Genomic DNA, 27,454 nt, shown 5'->3' with positions numbered 1-27,454 from the left:
CAGGCTTGTGTTGGGGAATGTGTGAAAAAGGAATGCGTGGGGGAAGGCACAGGAATGTATTTTGGGGAGATGGGACTTCTTAACCTGTACGTGTAGGACTGTGTTTACAGAGTGTGCCAGCGCATACACACAGCTCTTTGAACAGCTGTAATTTCTAGATGGGGAGGTACGTGTTTGGGAGCATCGTGTGCTTGCCCTTTGTGAAAGCATGATTGCACGTAGGTGTTGTGCCGGGGGGCGCGTTTGGAAAGTGGAGGAGGACGTTTTGCCTCCCTTTGTGCAGGGGGCTGATATATTTGTCGGGGGGTTATTTTTCTTGCAGTCCTTGACAGGGAAGCATGTCTGAAGCTGTCAGGAGTTTACGCTAAGCAGCCTCTCTCTGGCTGTTGGACAGCAGGTCTAAAGTTTCAGTCTGTTTGTATTGGGCTGTCATGTTATGGGATTAGGGGCTGTCACGGTGGCTTCTGGGTGCATTGTAGGGGGTCTGATTAATCTCACTGTGCTTCTGTGGAGCAGCACCTCTGTGCTGGTGACAGGGAGGTGTGTGCCACGAGGGACTCCGGTGCAGTGGAGGAACCCGTTCTCATCGTTCGAGGTCTGGAGACGCGTTCTGTTTGGTCTACACGTGACTGGTCCCTCTTTCAGCACAATGTAAAATACAAGAGCCCATTTTGGAGGGACCTCCACCTCCAGCAAATCCCTACAGTAACTCCTGTGGCATGTGTGACCAGCAAGTGTTTTACTGAGTGCTCTTCCTGAGCCCTGGAATGCGGGGCAGGGTCTGCCTCGGCTCTGCTCTGGGGGAAGTGTGCCCACTGCAGCCTTCCGTCCTTTAACCCTGCTTAGTCTGGGCATCTCTCAGAGGTATCAGACATAAAGAGAGAAATGAGACAGTGCAGCTGCTTTAGAATAATTATTTTGCTTTTATTTGGGATTGAACCTTGTTAGTTGTTGGTGCAATAATTATGCAAGTGACTCTGATAGAGACCATTTAGTGCAAGATTCTCTGTGACCTTGAAGTTAAGACCTTACCTTCTTCCTCTCTCCCCCTACCTTCTCTCACCCCTCCTTTACTAGCTGTCACATATGAATAAACTACATTAAAATAACAAACTCACACTAATTAGCTGATTGTGCTGGGAAGTATGAGAGCAGAATTTCCTGTGTGCAAGAGCAAGCAGGCAGAGGGGCCTGATCAGCCAGTACCAGCCCACAGCGATTTTCTCCATACCACTGGGACACACCAGTCTTGTTCTGGTGCTCCAGTACACACTCTTTGCCAGGGCTCTTGTCCTTTGTACTGGTTCTTTCAGATGCATACTGGTTCTCTTCTCTTAGACTATGCACAAGCTCTTTTAGGTGTATTCCTCGCTGTCCCATAGGGTTAGGCTTGGGAAGCTGTTGTCCTTGCTAGAGATGCTTGGGTGCAGTCGCTGGCTGGTGTGGTTTTGGCACCCACTACATCTGGGATAGAGCTGGGGACCTAAAGCAGGTGTTGCTGCAGTCTGAAGGAGAGGGCAGTCTGGGCTTTTAACAAACCCGTGTCCTGCCTCAGCCAGGAACAAAGGTTGGTGCCGTGCTCACCTGCCTGAGATGTTTGGGGCCTTTCAAGCCCAGTTCTGTCCCAGCACAAATAAGTGCCTTTCTTGTGGCCAGTGGCACATTTTGGTCCCAGCAGGTTCACAGGATGCTTCTCATAAGCTCTTCTGGCTGGGCTTCCACTCAGAGCTTAGGAAGCACATATTAGCTCCACCTTTCCAAGGATGAGACTGGTCGTGCCTAAAAGCCCGTTGGGTTGGCACCATCCTTTTGCTGTTTGGGTTCAAGTTGTCTGATCCCACTAATGCCCTTCCTTGCTTCTTTCTCCTCTCTCTTCCCAGCTGAAAGAACTATATGCACTGACGCAGCCTCAGGAAAACCCGCGATGGCTGCCAAGCGCAAAGGCGGCCTGAAGCTAAATGCCATCTGTGCCAAGCTGAGCCGCCAAGTTGTCTTCGACCACGGGGGAGCTGAGCAGGCACGTGCGGACAAGGGGCCACAGCAGGAGAGCAGCAACAAGGACCTGTCCCAGCCTGGGACAAAAGAGCTGGGGACAGAGTTTTCAGATGGACTCAGCCGCGTGCAGAAGATCGAGGAGGACAAAAGGAGGGAGGTGATCGAGAAATGGGTGAACGGGGAGTACAACGAGGAGCCCTTGCTGGGGCGAGCAGAGGGCAAGGAATGTAAAGGCACCGAGAGCGCAGAGGTGCCCCCTGAAGGGGTTTACATGGTGCAGCCCAAGGGCTGCAGCGATGAGGAAGATAATGGGGACGAGGCAGACGCTCTGAGGGGCTCACAGGATGGGAACTTCTTGGACGACAGGGATTCAGATGGGCCAGCAAAGGACGATGCCTACCGGTCCTCCAGTGGCGAACCAGGCTCCAAGCTGGGTGCAGGAACCACCTCAGGTAAGCCCTCTGTCCCCTCCAGTTCCTGACACAGGGCAGCTTCAGAGTTAGATTTTCTGTGTCCATGCCAGGTCCTGCAGCACTTGGAAGCCAAGGGGGCAGGTGAGAGCCCTAATCCCCTTGTCAAGAACCGTCATCCTGCTCTTGGGACCATACAGAGTTTGCCTCTGGCTTAGCCTCCCCTTCCCAAGAAGGGTGGTGTGAAGGTGGACGTGGCTGGATAGGTCTTTCCAGACCACAGATCCCTGGGTAGGGCAAATCTCACCCTCCAGAGTCCTTCACACCACTCAGATGGCCGTAGCTGTGGTGGGTGCTGGTTTCCTGGTCTTGTATTCCCACAAAAGTGAAGAGAAGCAGAGATTTGTCTTGTGACAAATCCCAGGTGGATTCTGCAGGGTGTCTGCACACGGGCTGGCTGGGTTATCTAAGCACACTCATGGCCACACGTGGCACCTTGATTAGTTGTTACTGACCGTGAAAGCCCCAGGAGGAGCTGGGGGAGGGCCAGGAGCTCTGGCAGGGCTGCCTGTTCCGTGGCTGCCGAGGCCAAGCCCCGACCTGTGGGACCTCAGGTGAACTGAGCGTGTCCCTGGACGGGCAGCTCCACCTGTGGGGCCGGGCAGGATGGGAGCAGTCACTGGGCTGCAGGTTCTGGAGGGAATGGCTGCTGAGGTGTTCCTCCAGAAACCGGACCGGGAGGAGCCTGTGGGAGGCCGAACTGAGCCAGGACAAGGCTGGGATGGTCCCCAGAGAGTCCCTACAGAGCCACCCAGCACTGAACGTCACCATCCCTCCTTGGGGCCTCATGGTCCCTCGGCCCGGGCAGAGGGGCTGAGGTGACGCTCGTGTCGTGGTGCTGCTTCTCCTCCCGAGGGGCCCAGTCCTTGAGCCTTGTCCACCGTGAGCTCGGGATCCAGCTGGTGAAAATGCCGCTTCCAAACCTCAGTTTCCCCCACCACCTGGTGTGTTCTTCCTCCGGCTGTGTCTTTTCCTATTTTCAGATTGCTTCTGCTTTATTTTGGTGGTTCATTCAAGAGCTGAGTTCAACAAGAGACATTTGGGAAAGCCTCAGATGATTTTCTTGCTCCCTTTCTGATAGCCAGGTTTCCCCCAGATTGATGTGGGGAGGTGTATGAGTGCTAAGCCTTGATAAAAGCTTTGGGTGAATTGAACTCTCTCCATTAGGGCAGAGCAGCTCCCTCCCCATTTGTCACTCAGCTGGGCTGGATCTGTAATTGAAAGATCTTCCCCTAATCTGCTCCACCTGCACGCACCCCTCCCCTGATCTCAGCACTTTGTGAATCCATCAAACTTTCCTCCTTTTGTGTGTGCGCATGTTTTCCTCCTCCTGTTAATAATGCAGCTGAAACTCATCTCCGTCTGTCCGTTCCCCTTCTGGAGAGGCACATTCTCTAGTCTTCACGAGTTCAGTGGCAGCGCACATAATTATGCATATAAGATATAAACAGAGCTGTTTAATTATCCTTCGCCACATCAGTGACAGAGTAATTAACAAACATTGCAAGATCAATGAGGGAAAGTGTGACCTTCAGTTTCCTTTGATAGGAAAGCCCTTGTCGTTCCCAGACACAAGGTGATTGTGCCTGGACTCTGGTTTAGTTTGTTTTAATTCACACCACTCCACCCCACCCCACCATTTGCAGCTTTTATTTGCTATGAAAACTAAAAGGAGGGGAACTTAAATTTTGCAAAAAATGTTACCAAACTAAGGAAAATGAAAAGAAGCTGCAGTTTCTCACTGGGGGAAGAGATTTGAGTAAAATACCTTTGCAGGGCTGTATTGTCAAAGGATTATGCAGAAATGGGTAACTGTTCAGGAAGGGGGGGACTAAAGCTTCATTTATATCTAAGGCAGGTAATGGCACAGGAGGGGTCCAGTTTAGATATAGAACCACGTGGGATTTGACTTGCAAACAGACGTGTTGCCACGTCTCGAGCGTCTGCTTCAAGAACCTTGTTATAAATGTCATTTGCAACATTTCCCTGCAAGCACGAGAAACATCCCTTGCTTTGGAAAGGACAAAGTTATTTTCCTTTACTTTTTCTGTCAGTGTTCAGGAAATGAATTTTCAGCTGCCCATCACCAAGTCCTCTCAAGACCTGATATTACTGGGTGTGAGCTAAATTTATTCCAGCGAGATTTGGAAGCCCCTCTGTCAAAAGGGAGGGATTTTTTTGTCAGAAGCTGGGGGTTGCAGGAGTCTGATGAAAGGAGAGGAATACAGCTCTGCCCTCCCAGTCAAAGTGGCTCTGGGGGAGTCATCACAGAAGCCTTGATTTGAAGATTCTGAGCACCAGTTGCTCCCTGTGAGAACAGAGGGTACGAGGTGACAGTGCTGAGCAGTCTTTAAAACTGAGCCCATACTTGCATCGGCTGGAAACTTCTGTGAAAAGCAGGAGCCACACAGAAAACCAAATCCTACACTAACAGGCTTTCTTGATTAGTGGGAAAAGTGGTCCTAATTATATGGGGATGAGAAGGGTTCCTGCTTCCCAGGGTCCTGGTGGGTACACACATTATCCACTTTCTGGGGGTTCAGTTAGTGTCCATGTCTTCCACCAGTACCTCTTGTGGTCTGTTGCCAAACCCTGGCCACATCTGTGTCCTTCCAGGCTGACAGGAAGGCTTGTTGTGGATCAGGGAGAAGTCACAGAGACTCGGACAATGCTGATCAAGCCTCATGCTTTGAAATAAGATGGAGGTTTTTTTTGAGCCTCCCCTCGGAAAAACAGGACTAAGGACTCAGTGCTCAGTCTTGCCCTGTGTGGCTCCTTCCTGGTCCACCTGGGAAGCACGTTCAGGAGTCACAAAGCTGCTGTCTGTCAGGAGATGGGTGTCAGAAGCAGATCTGGACGTGCAGATACATTTCTTCATTCATTCAGGCCCCCTCTCTTGCCCACTGACCAGGCTGTGCTTCTCTGTGCACATTTATATATAGCAATGAGATTTCTCAGTGCAGACTCTGACACAGATCCCTTTCCACAAGCGTTCACTGACGCACACATACCCAGGCAGATTTTCCTACACATGTTCTTCACTTTCTCTGTTACACAGTGGGCTAAAGCAGTCAGTAGGAGCTTCCCCCTGTACAAGCTTTTGGATCTGCCTTTCTTTTCTTAGCTTCTTGGCTGTCTCTTGGAATATTCATTGGCCCTGTTTTCAAGCACAGGAGAGTTTTCTCTTTCTAATTTCCTGGGGAGACTCCACTTAGGAGAGTATACATGCAAAGTGCCAGTTTCTTGCTCATCATTCTATATCCCCCTAGTCTACATATTTTCCCTCCCAAGCAGAATAAAGGACAGATCCCTGGCTGGGATGTCCCATCCCCCAATATCCAGACCTTGCACTCCATTTGGGCTGTTTTGCTTTTCCTTCCATATATAGTGTGCTGCTGCAGGCTATTTTTAGCGCCTTTTTTGCTAGCTTCGGATCCTTTGTGATATGATAGCTGCTCTGAGACACACAGATCTCTGCTCTTTGGCAATGCCCACAAATGGAGAGCAGCGGCAAGGGGAGAGGGAGCCCTTTATTATCACACAGGAAAGGATAGGAAAATGCACTGCAGGGAAGGGGGAGGAAAACCTGGGATAATGCTTCCTGTGGCTTCCAGGATTCCTCGCAGGGAGTGTTTCCCAACTGTTGTCCTGCTTGGTTTTTGTAAGTTGGTGGATGTGAGGAGGGTTTTCTGTCAGTTAGATAGCATCAATTGCCTCTTCACCGTTGTCTGAAAGTCTTTATGAAGTGAGGTGCTGGGTCTCATACGATCTTCCTGGTGAGCCAGCTCCCTTCTGTAAGGTGCCTCCACTGGAGGAGACTCTGTCCTTCATGTTAGGTGAATGCAGGTTGTCTTAACTTCAGGAGATTTGTTGGGCTCATGGTGGAAGAGTAGAGCTGCACTTCTGGCAGTGAGCAGTGGGAACGGGCCAGAGCTTCTTCCCAAATGTGGGTGAGGAAAGACTGAGCAACACCAGCAAATCAAATCTGTTGATCAAGGAAGGTGTTGTGATCATCTGGAAGCAAATCTGAGCAGAGGAAAAGCAGAATTCAAGGTGGATTTGGGGAGTTAAATCCATGACAGTGAAAGTTGAACTCAGACTTCACAAAGCTCAAAAGAAGTTCTGAAACACCCCCCTACCCTTTCCTATAGGCTTGGATTTTGCACTTAACTTTACACCAGTTGAGGTACATGGTAGCAAAGATGGGACACACTGACTTTCAGGGCAGTGGCTAAAGCTAGCAAAAATCACATTTATTAGTTTAATTTCATATCAGATCCTCAGTGTGGTATTCTTTTTCCCCTTGCAGGTTGACACAGGCTGGCTAGAGTTTTTCTGTAGGGTGCTCAGAAGTCAGGGCATTATGAGGGAAGCTGGGGGCTGTTTAACAGGTCTATAAAGAAAGGAAAAGCAGAACAGGGAAAGCAGATTTAACAGAAACAGGAAATTGTTAGATCAGTAGGGATTTCTTGGGTTTGGTCTCTTTTGTTGGGTCACAGGGTTACAATGAAGTGGAAGTGGCGAAAAGGAAAAAAAAAGAGATGAAGAGGAGAACTGCTTTAAGGCAGAATAAATTTTTTTAATATGCTGTGTGTTAAAGTTGTCCTGTAGGCAAGTCTTGTTTCTGGACCCAGTGAGGAATGGTTCTGCATTTAACATCCTGTAAGATTAATACCAAGCCATGAGGTTGTGCCATGCCCTGAGCCTGACACTGGAGGGGCATTGCCACCCATTCTGTGACTAACAGGGTGTTTATTCTGGAGTCAGGCATCCCAAATCCCACGCAGAATGCTGGGCTTAAGTGTCTGGAACTGGAAGGTCATTTTGGGCTAAACCAGGTCCAGCAGGTGTGGCTTTGTCCTTTGCCTTGGAGGCTCCAGGCGTGTTCTTCACGCCTTCCCCCAGGACCACGTACCCGGGGAACCAGTGTAGCAGCACTTCTGCTGCAGTAAAACAGCTATTCCAGGCAATCCTGGAGCAGGAATGTGACCTTCATGGTCTTGCCCATTTAGTGCCCGTCACAGGCAGTCTTTTCCTCCATAGAGTCCTGTGAAAACTGATTTGTGGGAGCTGATGGCTATTGAACTTCAACTGTGCTCATTGACAGGCTCTCGTGTGCGCGGAAATGCTCTCACGTACGTGCCTGCCTGTGCAAGTGGCATCCCTGGCTCTCAGATTCCCCACATCTTAGGGATCTTTTGGACCTACTGACATGTTCTGTGGCAGCATCTTGCTGCCTTTTCCACTGTGTTTTGAGTGGGACCCCAAGGCCAGAAGTTGGCTTCTGCTGCCGGTGCACCTCCCTGTGCTGGCTGCCTGGGAAGGCAGAGTGCTTGCCCATTAGAGCCACAGCAAGTGTTGAGTAAAGATGACGAGGGAGGTTTGAAGAACTCCAGCACACAGTAAATCTTTACTCTGTGGGAGAAAGCAAGAGGGAGAGGAGGAGGAGCACTGTGTCAGACTGAAGCCTAAATGAGGCCAAGCTGGCACATCAGAGCAGTCTTTATTTCCTCATTTACCCTGATATTGGGTGACCTCCAGATGTGTGTTCTTCCCATCCTGGTGACCTGTGAAACTGCCTGAGGGAGCAGAGAAGGGAAGAAGGAAGGGAGAGACCCAAGGAAGGACAGCTTTTCCTCATTCTTCCCCCTGTAATCAGGATCCATTAGACTAACTCCTTCCTGTCCCTTCCCCAACCCATGCTCCAGAGCACTGGCTTTCTCCCCCTCCCTGGAGCCCACATCAGGACAACAGATTTCTCTCCTCAGTGTAAATCCTGATGTTCCTTACCTATTGGCTATTACCTTCAATCCTGAAGGCTGTTCCTTACCTATTTTTCACCTGTCTGGACTTTCCCCTTTCCTGGTGTTACTGGAAGCTGTTCCTGCCTGTAGGTTTCCATAGAATTCACTGGACTGGCCCTTTTCCACATGGCAAGTAGTAGCTGTCCAGTTATAGGGACTGAGAAGGAAGAGGGCAAGCTGAGTGAACCCTTACAAAGTTGACAGGAAGGAGGGACTGCAACAGTGATTGGGAGCTGTCCTGTCTTTGTCTTGCCTTCTCTTCTCCACTCCTTCCTGCGCTCCTCATTGCCAAGTTTCTTATGCACACAGCCTTTGCTGCTCTTCCCCTGCCTCAATTCATCTCCATCTCTGCTGCTTTCCTCCTCTCTGCACTGTTCTATTCTGGCCTCCTCCTGCTCCACCCCATACATCGCCTCGCCCATCTCCCTTATCCATTTCACACCCCGCTGTCCTGCCTGCTCTCAGCCCTGCTTGCTCTTCACCAACACACACAGCATTTTCACATGGCTTTTCCCCTTTACACATGCTGCCATCTATCCTCTGTGCACCTCCTTCCATACACAAATATACGCAAGGACAGATCTCTACAAACCTCGGCATATTGGCATTGGTCTCACTTCCAGTAAAATTACTTTTTCTTCATATTAGACCAAGGCAAGAGTGCAGAGACATTTATGAAACTTTGTTTAATGTACTGAAAAGCCATCGGCTAGAACATTTAGGAAATTGATTTTCCTGGCATTGATGAACTCTTTTTATTTTACCCCAGTATTAATTACTTTTTTTTTTAAACAAATTAATTTAAGAGTCATAAAACCTAACAAGTGAGCCAAACGTCAGTAGATCATGTTCCCCTCTCCCCTTCCTCCCCCCGTCCCTGCTACTAGTGCTGGTATGGGAGGAGAAGAAAAATCAGTGCCTTGTGTGACTCTCTCCTCTGGTTTCACTGCAGGGGAAGCTTCATCACTGCGGGATTACGCTGCCACCACCATGAACGAGTTCCTGGGCATGTTCGGCTACGATGACCAGAACATGCGGGATGAGCTGGCCCGCAAGATCAGCTTCGACAAGCTGAACACTGCTACCTCAGAGACCGCGGCGCCTGCTGCCTCTCTGCCCAGCGAAGATGCCATGAGCAAACGGGCCCGCTTCTCCAAGTATGAGGAGTACATCCGCAAACTGAAAGCTGGAGAGCAGCTCTCGTGGCCCATGCACTTGGCCAAATCTGAGGAGTTGGGCTCCAAGCTGGGCAAAGAGCCGTCCTCAGTGCTGGCACAGCCCATCCGGGTGCCAGGTCCAGACACCTCCATGCTGACGGAGACCAAAGCCACTATCCTGCCACTGCCCTCCCCCAGTAGTTCCCAGATGCAGGGCCTGATGTCACGGGCCTCCAAGTACGACTTCTTCATTCAAAAGCTGAAGACAGGTGAGAGCATCAGGCCACAGAATGGCAACACTTACAAGAAGGCCTCCAAGTATGACCTAGAAAACGTCAAGTACTTGCACCTTTTCAAGCCTGGGGAAGGAAGCCCAGATATGGGAGGAGCCATCGCCTTCAAGACAGGCAAGGTAGGCCGGCCTTCCAAGTATGATGTGAGGAACATTCAGAAGCTTACTCCGGTAAAAGCTCCGGTGCCCAGCCTGGCCCCTGCTTCCCTCGCCAGTACCCCCAGCAGCACTCCCGTGGCCGGGCCAGAGCAGTCCATCTCATTGCCATTCAACACTCCTGAGTACCTGAAGTCAACCTTCTCCAAGACAGACTCCATCACAACTGGAACAGTCTCTACAGTAAAGTAAGTATACTCACACTTTCCTTATCTAAGTACTCGTGGGGGATCGTACCATAAGTCTGCGTGTGGTTCTGTGGGCAATTCCAAGTTCTTGCACTATTAAATACTGCATTGTTCATGGAATGTCTCTCTTTGCTCTCTGTCAAAGTCTCTTCTCCTCTTTTACACCTTACATCTCTATTTATCTGGTTTGCACTAAGGCTGTGACCTGCCATCAGCAGTCACAGCCATGAATCTGAAGTCCAATAGCTCCTGCGTTCATAAGTTAAAATGGAAGAGGAGGGAACATGGTGCTGTCAGCACTCTAAAGGTCAAGGTTGGAACTACTTTGTTTTCTTCTCCCTTTGCTTTCCCAGGCATCTGGATGTGTCTGTAGGAGAACCTGATTCTTGTTTCCATTTAACTCAGAGGCATGACTTTGCTGACTTTACTGCTACCAAGATGGGGCTTTTTGTTTGTCCCAGAACTCAGACCACATTTTGGTGCCTAATTCCCATCAATTTCCATAGGAGTTAGTCATACACCTACTTCTGTGGGGCCAGGCCTGTGTCTTCTCAATTTGCTTACACAAACAGAGGTGATTCAATTAGCCCCTCAGACTGGGCAAACTTATTAGCCCAATTACCACTAATAACCTCCTGCACATATGTTGCCAGCAATCTCTGCAGTGATGCCATTGACTGAATGGAGGTAACTGAAGGCCTTGCCAAACCTTGGATTACTTTTTACTGTGACTTCCAGAGGTGGGAGCTGTAGAAGAGATAGATATGTCTGTCAGGCTGCAGCAGGAAGGAAGAGAGAGACTTCTCTGCTTTCTTGGCATGGTTTGGGTTTACTTGTTTCTCACCATGAACCTGGTGCTGTTGTAAACTGTGAATCCTACGGGGTCATTTGTAGTAAGTCCAGGGCCTTCTGTCCTGCCCTCTGTGCCATCACACACACCCTACTGCCTGGTCCTCTGATGAGGAAAAAGGCTGGTTTGTGTTTGTTATATGGACGTAGGAGACCTTGGGCTGGCTTGAATGCTCTTTGCAGTCCCAGAAAAGTCTGCATCACCCAGTTTTTCCCTGTTTCCCCACGTGGAAGGCAGAGCCATGTAACAGTACCTGTCTTCCATGTGAAATGATTGTTTATCAACTGCCTGCAGACAGATGGGGAGCTCCATGCTAAAGGTGTCTAGGAAAGGACAGAGGACTGTGAACATCTGCATCTACTCAGGATGCTCAGGGTCTGCTCAGGGTCCTACTCAGGATGAACCTGTATGTGCTACAGATGACAGGCAGGGACTTCTATTACTTAAAACCACAGTGTTGTAAATATTCCTGTAGACTCAGTGCCCTTGTTGTGATGGGTGACTTGGTGCAAGGCCCTGTGCCTGAAGTGCCTTGAGAACACTCAGCTGCCTGGGGTTCAGTCTCCATCCTAGAGCTGTGCCTGAAGGCAAGATAAGCAAGCCTCTCATCTGCTGTGGTGTTGCACTGGGATCCCAGTTTGTTTTCCTTTCTCTTGCTCATTTCCTGCCTCTTGGCAGATGTGGGTTAGCCAGCACCACGCTGCTTCCTCTGGCCACAGGACTTCCTCAACCAGGGCATCATGATGGGACTGCAGCTGGAATGGAGGTGACCAGAGCCTCTTCCTGTGTCCTGATCACACACTGCAGTCCAGCATGGCCTCTGGTCCCTTCTCCTTCAGGCTGCTCACTAGATCCAGGCTTCCATGATAAAAGACAGCAGCCTGTTAATTGTGCTGGTGAAGGAGGTGCAGAGTGTGGTATCTGGGCCCTGGCTTCCCATTCCCAGTCCCCACTGGGTTCAATAACCTGGCAGGAGTTACCCTTTACTCTCACACATCTGCACATACACCCTTGCCATGGGTTTAAACTCTCTAAGATCCAATGCCATTAACCTGCCCTGAACTCGTCTACTTTCAAGTGAACTCTGTGCCAAGGTGTCCTTGTTTAAGCCAGGGTGCAGAGCTGCAGGGAGGAGGAGTGGAGGTTGGGCTCGGGCAACTCATGAAGAAGATGATGTGCAGCCTACCTGGAGGGGCATTGGGGTGGCCCTAATCTCATGGACAGGCTTGAGTCTAGCCCTGCATCTCATTTTCCCTCTTCACAATTCTGAGGATGTTATTTTTGTCTGCTTCCCAATGAAATAAAATAATCCAGGCCTGTGTGACAGTTGGGGTGGTTTTCTCATCGATTAAAATACGTAATCTGTCTGTTAGAGTTTTGGGGTATCTGTGAAACAAAGAGGCATTTGAGGCCCCATCCAGGGGCTGGAGCCACTGTTGCAGTGCTGGTGATAGAGCACCAGGGCTGCTGGCCACAGGGAAATGGGCAATAACTCACAACGTGGCTGGCAGAGAGACTCTTCTCCTGCAGCTGAGCCGGGGCAAAGCTCCCGTGCACGCAAGGGCAGCGCTGCCAGGTGCCTCAGAGTGGTGTTTGTTTGCATGTGGCCATCACCTTTTAGTATAGGCTTCTTTTCTGTAGAAGCAGTCTTTTGTGGTTGATCTTCCCAGTTTCTCAAACTGCTCTGAGTCCTGCAAAGAGGGAGGATGCTGGAAGGGAGGTGGGCAGCCTGTGCGTTTCCCTAGGAAAAGAAGGTACAGGATTTGAAGGGCAAAAGGGAGGGAATTTAAATATATGGGTGTCTTTGCTGGGACCCTTCCCTAGGCCCTCTCTCCTGATCTGTCAGCAGCATGTGAGAGAAACAAGGAGTTTAAGCTGTGCCCTGTTCCTGCTAACCAGCTCTGCCCTGTGTGTCTCTCATTAGGAATGGATTACCTACCGACAAACCAGCCGTCAGCGAAGATGTAAATATTTACCAGAAGTACATTGCCAGGTAGGCAAAACTTTTGACTTTGCTGGGGAGAGGGCTGAGTGTAAGAAGGTGGAGTGGTGGTGGGAGAGACAACCTCTTGTCTGGATCAAGTGTTTAAACCAGACTGGCATTTCCATTTCCCGTGGCATCTGTACTTGCTCTGTCCCCCTGCTTGGGAGAGCAGTAGCTGTGAGTGGTATACAGTGGTGCCAAGAACATGCTTAGCTCCCTGGAGCTGTTAGACTTTGTGACAAATAGTGGAAAACTGCTTCACTGAAGAAGCCCAGGATTTAAATGGGAGTCCTGCCTCTTGCCTGTTCTTTCTGTCCGGTGCCTTTCCCCCTACCATGTCCAGTGTCTGCAGGAGGCAATCAGAAAACATCTCAGCCCTGATGAGAATCTAGGCTGGAGAGATTCACAAGTGACTTGAGTTTAGAGAGCTCTTGGCATCAACGTGGGATGTTCATCCTAGAACATTTTTGCAGCTCATTTGTCTGAGAAGCCCTCACTGAATCAGGTGCAGAGTAGGGCACCTTATCACAGCTGTGGGCATGCTTAGGTCAGGACAGTGATGCTGAGAGGAAGCCCAAGGCTGTTGTGGTGGGACTGAGTAATGCCACAAGAGCCAGAGGGACAGAGGAGATGATTGCATAACACCTACCTGGTTCAGAGCTTTTAGTATAAAGGGTCTGTCAGGTTTTGCCCCCAGCCAGCTGAATCCTCCATCGATAATGTGAGAGAGCTCCCAGCTAAAGCCCCTTGTATCCAGACAGACTCGAGGCAGGGAGGCAAGCAAACACTTCTCTCCAGAGAAAAAACTGGAGGGTTTGCTCCCACCAGCACTTGGGCACTTATTAATGACAGGGGAAGGGAGTGTGTACTGTGCTTTCCCACCTTACCAGAGCCCACAGTCTCCTTGTGGGAGTCAGCTGCTAGGCAAATGAAGGGAACATTTTGGCAGGGAAAAAGAGTGGGAACAGCACTCTCCTAGCTCGAGAATGGAACAAGAAGTGACTTTAATTTCCTCCCCTTTTCCCAAATCCCTGATGTAGGAGAAGGGAGCAGAAAACACCATGGGAAGAGAGGACAGTTGTGCCATCACAGGCAGCAGTGCCTCAAGTGTGTGTGGGAATTCACTGCCCCCGGGGACAGTACAGTAGTAGAGTACACAGAACACAGGAAGGAAAGCAGGGGTTTAAACCACTCTTTGCATGGGGCAGAAGGAGCAGCATCCTTTTATTTCTGAGATTGCAGGAATTGCAGGGGTTGCAGTGGGGGAGGAGGTGGCACCTTTCTGTCCCCCATTCCCCTCTCAAGCAGAGAGCTGTAAACACTTCAGCTGCATTCAGTGCTTGTGGAGCTCTGCAAGCCCCTTCCCCTGGGTCAGGCAGGTAGCTGAGGGAGGATTGTGAGCTACCTCAGGGACACCACATCCTGCTTAAGAGGCTCCACAAGCCACCCGTTGGCAGCACAGCCACTTCCCTTCAATTTACACACATTTAAAAAAACAGTTTAAAGCCTTAAAATCAGGGGGTGGGGGGAGAAGAGACACAACACTCTTATGTCTGTACTGCATAATTAGCTTAATGAGTTTGCCAAAGCCACTGCCAAAAGCTGCCCAGGGATAATCCATTCTCTCACACAACAAAACAAAACCTCTTACTTAGCTAGTTTGGGTTGGGTTGTTTTTCCCCCTCCTCCTCCCTGTATATTTATAATTAAAAAAAAAAAAAAAGACCACAGAAAAAAATTATTATTATTATTATTATTAGTGCCTCAGCAGATGGTGCTTCTGGCAGCACTTGCTTAAATATTTATTTCTGTGTGGGTTTCCTCCCCCCCTGTAATTGGGGTGGGTTTTTTTCTCTTCTTTCACATCATCGTTACATAGTAATGAGTCTGTAAATACTCTCTAAGCATGCTAACTTCTTTATTTATTATTTTTATTATTATTTATTTATCAACTCTTGCCAGATCAAGACTTTCTGGCCAAAAAGAAAATAAAAAAAAAAGTGAACCAATTAACGTAAAGGAAGAGGGAATTGGTTGTTCTTGTGCAAATGAATCTATGTGTCTGCATTGACAACTTAAGAGTTTGGATTTGTGTAGTAGTGTGATGAGCTGGTCTGTGAGTTTTCTTGTTTCAGGTGTGTGTGTTTGTGTCTGTTCATGTGCATGGAAATTGTGGGTACATTCATGTCAGTTGAGGGGGGTGTTGATGTACTGATGAGTCTGTGCATGTAAATGTGTGTGTGTGCATGTAAGTGTGTGGTGTGTAAGCTTTCCTGTTATGAAAAACCTAAACAGATGCTGTGCTTTAAAAATTAATAGCTTTGAACTGTTTCAAGTGTCAGAAGAAACACAGGATAATATAACCCTTTAGGAGCCCAACCTTGCACACTGAAGGAGCAGAATTTCCCCTTTGTGCTGGGGTCGCCACTTCCCTCCTTCCCCCAGCACATGGCTTGGTGGAACACTTGTCTCTCCCTTCCTTCCTGTGCTGTAGACACCACACACCTTCCCGTGGCACGTGGAGAGGAGGGTAGGAGTTGGAAGTGCTGGAGTGCTTGTTTAGCTGTTGTTTTTAAAACTGAGCCCATTGTTATTCCTGCTAGGATGCTTCAAATAACTCATCTCCTGGAGTCAGATCTTGTTGGTGTCTGGCCCTTCTTTGACTCCAGCTGGTATCTCTGGTCATTTTGAATCCTCATCTTTGATAATAATTTGAAGTGCTTTGTATTTGTCAGCAAGGTCTGTATCACCCTCTTTTCTCTGCCTGGCCTGCACTGCACAGTTCTCCAGCCCTGCAAAGCCCTTTACTCTTTTTTCCCCGTCACATCAGTGGAATAGAGAGGAAACTTCCCACAGGCCACTTTCTTTCCTTGAGGAGCTGCTTGTGGTGCTGCTGACATAAAGCCCTGGACTAGCAGGACCAGCTGGTTACGTGTGCTGTGGACCCACACATCCCTGGTCAGTGCCACGGTGGCTCTGGTGGCTGCCCTGGACAAGCCTAGCAGTTGCCCAGGTGTTGAGCAGGAATCTTTTCCTCTGCTCTCAGTTCCACACCTTTGTTTGTGCAGCCAGCCCTGCTGTTTGCCTTGTGGTTTGTTTCTTCTTTGCTGCTGAGGTTTGCTCCAGTTTCTCAATCACCTGTTCTGACGTGATCCTGATTTCCTGCAGTATTTCTTCTCCTTCCCCAGGGAAAGGCATGTCTGCTCCTGGCATCTGTCCCTGTCTCCCTTTGTGAATGCTGAGGCAAAGAAGTCATTTAATTTTTTAGCAATGTCTATCTTTTCTGTCAATTAAGTCCCCTTTCCATCTCCTAGAGGCCCTGCTGTCTCCACAGTTGACCTCCTCTTCCTTACTGTGCTTCAGAAATGGCTTATTTAGTATTGTTTATCATTCCCAATTTTTCTATCCCGTAGCCTCACGTTACCTCACTTTACAATGATCTGTAATCTTCCCTGCTCCTGCCCCATTCCTCTATTTCCCCAGGATACCCTCACTCCTCTCATTTTCCTTTTTTATCTGTTGCCCTTCCTCATTTCTTTCCCATGCCCTTTATCATATGCACTCCTGCTGTGTTTAGCACTTAAGTGACGTGAGGAACCTTTGAGGAACCTTTGAGCAGATGGTACTTTATCTTTGAATGTTTCCCCTCTGAGTCCCCTTCTCTCCACTGCTTTTCCCTTTCAAGCTCTTCTAGGGTCCTCTAGAATATACACGAGGGAGTTCATTGCACTGATTACCCCATTACTGGATCATCCCCTTGTGCCAATTCCTGGTGTGTCTGTCAGTCAATAAATTCTACCTACTGACTGTCTGTATGTAGGTATTACACGGCATTTCTGTCTTTCTGGTCTTTTTTGCTACCCTGTATGTCAGGAGTTTTCAACTTTGCTGTATGCAGCTTTTTTGTTATCCTACTAGATGGGCTTATGCTTAGAATTTAGAATCCATATTTGCCCAACATTTATTTGTCTCCTTCTGTTATGGGAGGTTTCTGAAACTTGCTGGCATGGTTTCTCAACTCTGTTCTAGAATTGTGTGGTGTTTGGTTCTAGGAACCCTCCTTCCTTATGCTTCCCCAAGTAAACAGCTTAGATAACAGAGATGAATTTCAAGGGGAAAGACAGATTAGGGATGTACAGGACCGGAGTGATCCGGCTCAAGAAGCACCTTTAAATAGTGACAAATAAGCAAGGGAAGGCATGAGGGTCACCATCCTTGGAGGGGATAAAGGAGCTGGGTTTAATGCCATAAACATGTGAGATGAAAGCAGGAACAGGACTTAGTTTATTTGTACCTTCCTTACGGGCACTGCTGCCAGGACTGTGGTTTATCCTGTCTCCCTCTCTCCCGTTTGCAGGTTCTCTGGCAGTCAGCACTGTGGACACATTCACTGCGCCTACCAGTACAGAGAACATTACCACTGCCTCGACCCCGAGTGCAACTACCAGGTAGAGCAGTGCTCGGAGCAGCAGCACAGCTCCCCAGCACACGGGGGGAGTGTGTGTCCTGTGCTTCCCTCCCACCTGCATGCACATGCCTTTTCACTTTGCTGCTCTGAAAGAGGGCAGGATACCTTCTGAATTTAGCAGAACTTTATTTCGTTCCCATTTGACTCAATCTAATACCATTTAAGCAAACTCAAGACTGCTACAATGAGGAGCCGAATATAGATCAGCTCAAGTCAGTGGGAACTACTCCACATTTACATCAGTGAAACACCAAGAGCATAAATCGTGCTGCATTACAAACTGTGCCTGAAACCAGGGAATGCTGATGTGTTAGTCTGTCTCGTTCCCTCCCGCTGCCCAGTGGCTTTGCAGCAGCAGCATCTGCAGCAGAACAGCCCGTGAGGGCAGCAGCAGTGTGGGATTTGCGGGGAAGGCGCAGGGCAGGAGCGATGCTGTAATTGCTGGGAGAATTGCCAGGCTATGCACTCAAGGCAGCAGGTCATGTGCTGTGTTTGTTTATCCTTGTCCCAGGTCCGGGAGTTTGGCACTGGCATTTCTGTGGTCAGGCTGATGCGGGAGTGGGAATCCCAGAGTTTGCCTCTGCCGTGCCCCAGCCACAGCTGCAGCCCTGCCCTAGGAGACCTCTGGGTCTCACGGGGATCAGTCTGACCACAGCAGAGGAAGCTGATCTGGAGCTGCTGGGCCTGGCTGTGGCTTTCTATTGATCAGAGGAGAGTTTCTCTCCGGGATGCACGTACTGGTCCTTCTAGCCCAGCATCGAGTAATCAAGATGAGTCTATCCCAACCGTGACACAGATATCCCTGCACCAGAAAGAGAGAAACACAAAGCATGGAAAAACAAAAAAACCTATTATTATGATTGGCCTCATGATTATTTCCTAAGGAGTCTGGAAGCTGCTTGCAAAGGAGCTGTCTGGTCTCGCAGGGAATAAGGATTTAGGCTGCTTTTTAAAATGCAAATTATTTTATGGCTGAGATATATTTTAGAATAAGTAACGCTTTGTAATAAGTGGGCACAAATTAACAATGATTGGCAATAGCAATCCTGTATGTACACCCTGGGAAATCATAGCTCCAGCCTCCAAGGGATTTCTGTTGAAATCTATATCCATATATTCCTGTGCCAATACCAACGAGATTGATCAGGATTGATATTATAGGAGGAAAGAGTGGAAGCGATAATCATTTGTTTCCTATGAGGCAGACTAGAAAAGTTGTTAAACATTAGAATACAGGCCTTTTCAATTACTGCTCAAAATAAATGGATATTGATTTATTTTTTTAAAAAATCAGATTTACTTTCTCACCTTCAGTGGTAAATATTGATGTCTGTGGGAAATAGAAATAAAAAGCTTCATTTTAAAGGCACTTAGCCTGCTCTGACAGTGAGGTACCCCTTCATTGTTTCAAGCAGGTAGAGATTGAAAAGGATATTCTGGTCATACAGATTTAGCTTTGAGCTCTATTTTTCCGTAGAGAAGCATCTTTTTCTGTGACTTGAAGAAAGTCTTTTGTCCCTGTATTCCTAATAAAACCATCCTACCTTCCAGGGGACACAAGAGACTTGTGTGAATGGAGACAGTGTAAAAGAGCAAAGGGTTTTTCCCAATTTCTAGTCTGACATGAATGTGGCAGCCAGGGTCTTGCTAACCACTACAGTGAGTGACTTGGAAGCTTGGCTTCCTTGCTTGTGGGCTGTTCAGTTCACTGGTTTGCTTTCTAACTATAGCACTTCTTGAGATAGTAGCAGCTAAAATTATGTTAGAAGAACTGCAATCTTAAAGCTGCAGGGAGCAGATTCTGGGCATCACCCCAGTGTCATGTTTACTCTAGAACTTTTCATGTGTATTTACTTTCCTTTAACCAAGAAGATACATGCACACAATTCCTCTTTAATCTGATTCTCTTGGGGTGATTACTGCCAAGCTTTCAACTCCTGGTCCCATAAGTTTATTAACAACAAGGAAAGGCACCCACCCTGCCCCCAGGATTACTCACCCACTGGCATCATGTGTGTCTCACTGTCTGTCTCTGTATCTCTGCAGAGATTCACTAGTAAACAGGATGTGATTCGGCATTACAACATGCACAAGAAACGTGATAACTCCCTGCAGCACGGCTTCATGCGCTTCAGCCCCCTGGACGACTGCAGCGTGTACTACCACGGCTGCCACCTGAACGGGAAGAGCACTCACTACCACTGCATGCAGGTACCACAGCCTCGGCCCCAGGGCTCCTCTCGGGGGATCTGGGGGTTCTGCCCCCTGCTCCCTTGTCAGAGAGTGTGGGGCTGTCCTGAGGAGAGGGGGGACGTTCACAGCCTGGCTTGCTCGCTTCTGATTCAGGAGCCTTGTTGACAAGTGTGTGGCCTGTCCTCACTGCACTTGTCGTGCCAAGTGTTGGGAATGGCAAAGGGAAGCCACATTCTCAGTGTTTAGAAGCCTCGTCCATGCAGTGAGGCAAAGCAGGTCTCAGTGTTTTCTCGTAGTCTTGGACTTGTTCAAGCAAGTCCTATTCTCCGAGACTCAGGGACTTCTTCAATGCCGCTGCACTGTCTCTCCTCAAATCTGATCTGTCCCTCCCTTGAAACCAGACTTCCCTGTGCTACATCTGCCCTTTAGCACCGGGTTAATTTCTTCCATAATCAATTTCTAAAGTAATTGAACCCTAATGTCACATATCTGCACTTTACAGCCCTGGTTCTCCATGTCCTTTGCCAGTGGCACTCGTGTGTGGTGTAGGCTGGGATGTTTCAGGGGCAGCGTGCTGCCAGAGCTGGAGCTGCTGCACAGATGTCACTGTGATGCCTTCACTGTCTTAGACATGGACACACCACATTGTTTGGGTCTTAGCCTGATCCTTCCTGCTTCAATGGTTTGACGTGTATTCATTTTAGTAGAATTGTGGCCTAAACCATTGCCCTGAAAATGTGCTGCAGTTACAAGCAGAGTGATCAGCCAACCCTCGGTGACAGATTTTCTGGTGTGAAAAGTCAGGCTCACTTCCTGACCTGTCCCAGCAGTTTAAGACCCCAGTTAAAGTCACAAGGCCTTAATCACATACTTAAATGCTTTGCTAGGATAGATTTCTGCATGTCTTGAAGTCAGGTAAGCTTTCTGAAGTCAATGGGGCTTAAGCACATGCTTAAATGTTAGGCATGCACTCAAGTTCTGTCCTGAATAGGGGCTGATTGAAGCATGTGCTCACAGCATTTGATAAATTGGGAATTTCATGTGTCTTTCTCTTGAGGACATTTTCTGTTATGCTTCCATAATATTGATTATTTAGTTTCTTCAGTTGAGCAGGGTGGGATTTGTTGGTTTTTTTGGAGTTTTTTTAGAGTATGAGGAGTGTTTCACAGCTTTAAGTCACTCTGAGTTTGAATAGAGACCCTCGCTTACACAACTATATATGGCTAATTCCATCCTGTGCCCACTGTGTTCCAGTAAAGTAATGCCCATGTAAGCAGTGTCTTACAGGAAAGGTGTCAGAATATAAACTCCCAATTAAAGAAAATACTGCTTAAATGGCAGAATTTGTGCAATCCATCACGTGGGTTGTTTTTTTTTTCTTTATGTCCATAATTGGTGTGGATAAAATTCAGTTAGCTGTTTATATAAACTGACATTTTTTTAGGCTTTCGCACCAAGAGCTGCATTGCAAATTATTCCTAAGGACGCTTTTGTTTAATTTTTTTTTTTAATGCCATGAAGGGCCTGTCTTTTTTCAAGGTGTCAGTGTGGAGAGAGAGAGAGGCTCTTTTATATTGGAAATAGCTGGAGATTCTTTTTATTTTTTTCTCTGAGTATTTGTCATGGGTTTTGTTATTGCCTGTTTGAATCAACCTGGGCTGAACTAAGGGGTGGTGTTTTCCTTCTCTTCATTTCTGAGATGGTGCAGGCATTGGCACATGTTGTGCTAGAAGAAAAGAAAAAAAATCCTCCCTCAGCAGGGCTGAGGACGTTTTCAGATTCCAGTGGGTTTTTACTCAATATGGCAAAGTTGCCCCGCTTTACCCAGAGGAAAGCAGGTTTTCAGCATTCCATCCTCATCACAGTATTCCCATTCGCTGCACAAGTTTAAAATTATTGAAGTGGGAGTCTTGAACAGTGACAGGGAAAAAAAGTCACCAGTTTGTTAAAATCAGCTGAACATGGGGTTTAAGATTTGCTAGAATTAAACTGTTTATTACAAGCTCAGAAGACTGGTTGGCCTCATGTTGCACCAGCATGCCTTACCTCCCAGAAGGATTAAAGAAGTAAATAACTTATTCCCACACAATTTTGCCTTCCCCAACCAGATGAAATCCTACTTTGTTCTGTGTCACTCAAAGATAACAAAAAGCAACAGCATCAGTTAGTGTTCTGTTCTTTTTAAGAGCAGGAACCCTACTAGCTGCTTCCCCAAGCAGGCATGACTATCTGGAGCTAGTGTTCTACCCCTACAGTCCTCTCTTTATTTCTTACTGTTTCATGCCCAGAGAGTTGATTTGGGTTTGGTTTTTTTTTCACAACTGCTCTGTGCTCTATCAGTCTTTAGATTGGGAATTAAAGTGATGACTTGATACCCCTAGGAGAAGCACACAAATGGAACTATTAAATTTACGTGTGCTGCTCATGTATTTATTGCTGCTGGTAATAATGTCAGGCTGTTAAACTGCTGTGCTGATGACTCCTCTTTGGGCCTGGGCTAGGTGGGTTGTAACAAGGTCTATACAAGCACCTCTGATGTGATGACCCATGAGAACTTTCACAAGAAGAACACGCAGCTCATCAACGACGGGTTCCAGCGGTTCCGTGCCACGGAGGACTGCGGCACTGTGGAATGCCAGTTCTATGGGCAGAAAACCACTCACTTCCATTGCAGGTGAGACAGCAGGGAAGGGGAGGAGTCCTGCCCCAGAGATGTGTGGTCTGTTTGCCTCCTTCTGCCAAGTCATAATTTCAGCAGTATGCACAGGGACTTGATTTTCCCTGCTGTGACCTTCTCAGTACTGCTCCTGGGAGAACTCGTATAGCAGAGCAGATGTGATTGCCAGGATTATGCCACAGACCACTCTGAAGGCAGGGGTATGATCTGAGGAGAGGATACCCACTAGAAAATAGAGCCTAGAATCATTTAGGATAGAGGCCACAGCGCTCTTCAGAGTGCAACTGAAGTAGGCCATTAATGCACTGCTAATGGCACTTCCATGGTGGGGTTCTCTCCAGCCAGCTGATCCCTCCTGGAGCCAGGCTTAGCCTTCTGTACACAACTGCTCTTCTCCTGATTTCTTTTGTTTTCAGGAAGAGTAGGAAAGAACAGTTTGTACTTTAGTCCCCTTTACCTGCTGTTTTGTTGGAACTTTTGGTGGAGGGTGCCTGTATTCCCATGTTCTTGTGGCAGTTCCGCAGAGCGGGGTGAGCTTCCCAGCTCTCCCACATGGCAGCATACCTGCTTGCCTGGGTGTCCCAGGTTAACCCCAGACAGCTCATCAACCCCTCTGCAGCTGGGGCAGCTGTCTCATTACAGCCCCAGTCCTTGTCCTAGAGGAAGGCAGGAGACAGCAGCTCTGCCTACACAGCCAACCACCCTCTCCTCGATGCCCTTGCAGGAGACCTGGGTGTACATTCACCTTCAAGAACAAGTGTGACATCGAGAAGCACAAGAGCTACCACATCAAAGATGATGCCTATGCCAAGGATGGCTTCAAGAAGTTCTACAAGTATGAGGAATGCAAGTATGAGGGCTGTGTCTACAGCAAGGCCACCAACCACTTCCACTGCATAAGGGCAGGCTGTGGTTTCACCTTCACCTCCACCAGCCAGATGACCTCCCATAAACGCAAACACGAGCGCCGGCACATCCGGAGCTCAGGAGTGCTGGGCCTGCCTGCCTCACTCCTGGGCTCCAAGGATAACGAGCAGGAGGAGTCCAGTAACGATGACCTTATTGACTTCTCCGCCATGAGCTCCAAGAACTCCAGCCTGAGTGCCTCCCCAACCAGTCAGCAGTCTTCCGTTTCTCTCATCGTCCCAGCTGCACCCTCCTCTGCGGCTGAGCTTGCTTCCTCACAGGCCACCAAGTCTGCCAACAGCCTGACACCAGCCACAAAGATCTCTGGCCTGCTTTCCCAGGCTCTTCCCAGCAATATACCCTTGGCCCTGGCACTCTCCAACTCAGCACTTCCTGGAACAGCTGGATCCTTCTTCCCCATCATCCCCAGTCGGGTCTCTACACCACTTCCTGCCAGCTCGGCTAATCTGATGACTGCTGCTTCTTCTGGCACCAATCCAGCATCATCTGCTCCTACAGATTCCTCATCCCAGGCAGTTTCAGGATCTGGTGAGCCAGTGACTACTTCTTCACCTGCTCCAGCAGCCTCTATAATGGAAAGGATCTCTGCTAGTAAGGGATTAATCTCTCCTATGATGGCCAGGCTGGCAGCAGCTGCACTCAAGCCGTCTGTGGCACTTGAAGCAGGTGAGTTACCTCATCAGTTGTGATACTTAGTGGTGGGAGGCAGAGCAGGGCCTGCTGACTTGGCAGAGAGCGAAAGAGAAGCCATCCACTTGTGCATGGGACTGCAGCTGGGGAGGGCACAGAAAAAGAAAATAAATGGGAGAACAAATTTGGTTATGTCTACTTAACCCATGAGGAAGGCAGTCTTGGCAAGTTTTCCTGTGGAGCCTGTCTATGCCCACATGGCCAGAAGAGAGGCAAGAAACATCTTTGCCCGTGAAGGAGTAGGCTCTTACCAGAGCTGAAGTGTTACCGTGTGTAATTTGCTATAGGCTGAAAAGAGAGAGGCACTGCATTGAAAATAGAAATGAAGAAAAAATACCTTAGCCAGCACTTGCAGGCTCTAGTGAGACTGTACCAAGCTTTAGCTGGGCCCAGTGTTGATGGTCCTGTAGCCCATGGCCAGTTGTTTCCCTGATCTGGGGGGGCTGTTCTGTGCTTCAGCTTTGTTGTTCCAGCTGTGGATTTGGGGATGGTGTTAGTACAGTCCACAAACAGGACCTTCTTTTTTGGTGGGTTCTTGCAAGCGTGCTCCGGTCTCCCTGAGGGGTAAAAGATGGGAGGTGCCCTGGGGCAGCCCAGAGCTGAGGCAAGTCTAGCTCGGTCCCAGCCCTGACACATGGACGGAGGGAACCTCCCCTCATGTCTGCTGAGCACGGTCAGCTCCTGGTGGGCAGCAGGGCCGTGAAGGGGAGGCTGTGGCACCGGGCTGGGGCAGGCCGGAGCTGCGGGGCCTGGGCGCTGCCTGACGGCCGCGGCTTCCCAGCGGCAACGGGGGAGTGGAAGGAAGCGATCTGATTAAAGAGGGAGGGGATACTTCACATATTTTTAAAATTATTCTTTGAAAAATTGTTTCCTAAAGCAGAGAAAGGTCATTGAGGGAACTATTTTCCTTTATTTTTTAATAAAATGCCACTTGCTGTCTGAGAACCAGCTCACCGTCAGCTGTACTGCCGGAGGGTAAATTAATATTTTAGTCACTTGGGGATTGTGGAAAAAAGCTCTGCAGACATGTTTCTGTCAGCAACTTTTTTCCCTTCCTTTTTTCTCTGCTGTTTTTCCTAATTTTTTTTTCCTTCAATTTGTTCTCCTTCCTCCCTCCTCTTCCCGCCCCCCCCTCCTTTTCCTCTCGTCTTTTAATTGGAATCCTCCTTTCCCGGGCTGGGCATGGCCCTGCCTGCAGAGCAGCGTTCGCGGTTCTGCGGGGACAGGAGGGGGCGGTGGCAGGAGGTCGCTCGGTTCAAAGCGGTCCCGGTGCTGTCACCCCCGATAGTCCCGGTGCTGTCACCCCCGATAGTCCCGGTGCTGTCACCCCCGATAGTCCCGGTGCTGTCACCCCCGATAGTCCCGGCGGGGAGATGCGCAGTGCCGGGCCAGCGCTGTCGCTACGGCAACGCTGACAGTGGGGACGAGCAAGGGGGCTTGACTAGCAGTCGAAAGCTGCCACATTGCCTCAGCATTAACAGAGTCTTTAATAAACGCTTAAGAGGCAGCCCCGCAAATTAGTTATGACAGTTTGTGCAGAGAATCAGGTCTCCCCCACGCTCCTTCCGCCCTTCTCTTTTAAAGGGCCCATAGCCTGGACAACTTTGACATAATTTTGCAATAATTATCACTTGAAGAATTTCGACGCTGGAGTGGACGTCAGAACCCATCATGTCAACTTGGCAATAAATGCTGACCAGCAATCCCAGTACTTCCCTCCCCCCCACTTTTTCTTTGCTTTTTCCACTTAGGCACTGATGCCAGTGATTTAACTTACTTATTTGCCGTTGTAACCTCATTTTAGACCTATGCTTTTAGTTTATTTTTTGCACTAAATTTCAGTGTATTTCTTGAGCAGGGAATGGACAACCAGCACCTCCTGGACGGTTCAATCCAGTCCAGGTGAAGCAGGAACCTGCGGAGGCCATGGGACCGTCGTCTGCCACCAGCCAGGACCCCTTGCAGGAGCACAGCTTGGACCTGAGTGTCAAGGACCACGGGTGAGAGAAGTGGGCAGGCAGGCACACTAAACAATTCCCAGCATCGGGCTTTGGGAAGTTTCCAAACCTGTAATTCAAGAGGGCACAGCATGCTGCTGAAAGGTGCCTTCAGAGTGGTTGTGTTGGACACCCCAAAACTGGAGACAGGCAGGCTCCCTCTTGCTCCCCATTAGATCTATGTTCTTCAGATGTATTTTTGGACTCACAGGCATCTACTGACTCTTCCACAAGAGCTTTACTTCTTGTGCTCCCTTCTGAAAATTGAGCCACTGGCAAAGCTGTTTTCACTTAGTCCTCTTGTCACCAATTGCTGATGGAAATTGCCCCAGTGCTACACCTCGAAACACTCCTAGCAGCAGCATTTGTACCGCTGCAGTGTGTTGAATCAGGGCTAAGGGAAGCACATTGCAGAGAATCTGGACACCCAAAACAGCTGGGTGTCAGACTAACTCCACTCTGGGGCTGGCATGGGCTGGCCTACGGTTACAGTGATGGTTGTGCAGATGTGAATGCACCTGTCTCAAAGCATGTCCCACTTGCTTAGCATCTCTGCTGAGATGAGTGTTTGGGGATTGTGCTGTGTGGAAAAAGTGCAGAGGAACTGATCCTGGCGATAAGTGAGCTCCACTTTGACCTTTGTATCCATTCCTGTCCATACCTTATTTAAACAAGCCTCGCTTTGGGAGTCCAGCACTTGGAGTCAACTGCAGAGATCCTAAGGCTGCCTTTCAGTTCAGGATTGTGCCTTGCCTGCCTTACTGCCCAGGGGACCCTGTGCCTGGCAGTATGAGCCTTCATCAACATCCCCTCTGCTTTTGTGGTATTTTTGTGATATTTCTGAAAGTTCTAAAGGGATGAAAGGGTAGAACCTGGGGGAAGTAATGAGTTAACAAATGAAGTGTGATGGAGTGGACACCGGGGGAAGAGATCTGGGCTATTTAGTAGTTGAAAGAACTCAATTCTGCAGACCTGGGACCCTCTCTCTGTCCCTCTTGGCTATCACAAGTAAGCGAGTTTGGCCCGCCCAAGGGAGGCTTGGCATCATTCTTTTCCTCTGGATGTAGTAGGTGAGGAGTGAGGCAGCTTGAAGGGAGAAGGATTAATCTCAGCGCTCACAGTCCCTGTGCACATCTTAACTAAACCCTGTTGGTTTGTGTGTTTCAGTAATGAATCAAATGGCCACACAGTCTCGGCAAATTCATCTCTTTTATCCTCGCTTATGAATAAGGTAAGAGCCATCCATCAAACGCCTTTCATTCCCCCCACCAAGAGAAATTAAAGCTGCGATAGCGGGGAAGGGGGGGAAGAGATGTGTTTGTTTTTTAATGTTTTGCCTCTAATAAGATGAGTTTGTACCATTTAAATTTTGAGACCATTTTTCATCGGGTATAATTTCAGAGCCACTGCTTACGAATTAATTTAATGAACTGGCTGAAGAAATATATTGCCGCCTCTGACACCTTTTTTTTTCCCCATCCTTTCTAGACAGAGGAGGGCTCCAAAAGGTTTTTCTTTTCTTTTCTTTTCTTTTCTTTTCTTTTCTTTTCTTTTCTTTTCTTTTCTTTTCTTTTCTTTTCTTTTCTTTTCTTTTCTTTTCTTTTCT

General features: G+C 48.6%; 1 protein-coding gene across 2 annotated transcripts in view; it reads left to right on the top strand.

Moving 5' to 3' along the window:
* The window catches only part of CASZ1 (castor zinc finger 1), an 87,615-nt gene that overhangs the window by 39,267 nt on the left and 20,894 nt on the right, over window positions 1-27,454 (top strand). For both annotated transcript variants that reach the window (XM_015648389.2, XM_019008770.2), the window contains exons 2-10: window positions 1,881-2,447; window positions 9,222-10,062; window positions 12,837-12,905; window positions 17,254-17,344; window positions 19,411-19,575; window positions 22,059-22,231; window positions 22,959-23,827; window positions 25,710-25,851; window positions 27,016-27,079. In XM_015648389.2, coding sequence (XP_015503875.1) covers window positions 1,881-2,447; window positions 9,222-10,062; window positions 12,837-12,905; window positions 17,254-17,344; window positions 19,411-19,575; window positions 22,059-22,231; window positions 22,959-23,827; window positions 25,710-25,851; window positions 27,016-27,079 — 2,981 coding nt within the window. The remainder of the gene's footprint in view (window positions 1-1,880; window positions 2,448-9,221; window positions 10,063-12,836; window positions 12,906-17,253; window positions 17,345-19,410; window positions 19,576-22,058; window positions 22,232-22,958; window positions 23,828-25,709; window positions 25,852-27,015; window positions 27,080-27,454) is intronic.

This window comes from Parus major, chromosome 21 (genome assembly GCF_001522545.3).
Source record: "Parus major isolate Abel chromosome 21, Parus_major1.1, whole genome shotgun sequence".
NCBI lineage: Eukaryota > Metazoa > Chordata > Aves > Passeriformes > Paridae > Parus > Parus major.
Note: the sequence above shows the minus strand (reverse complement) of the source record. Positions and strands in the feature narration are given on the sequence as shown.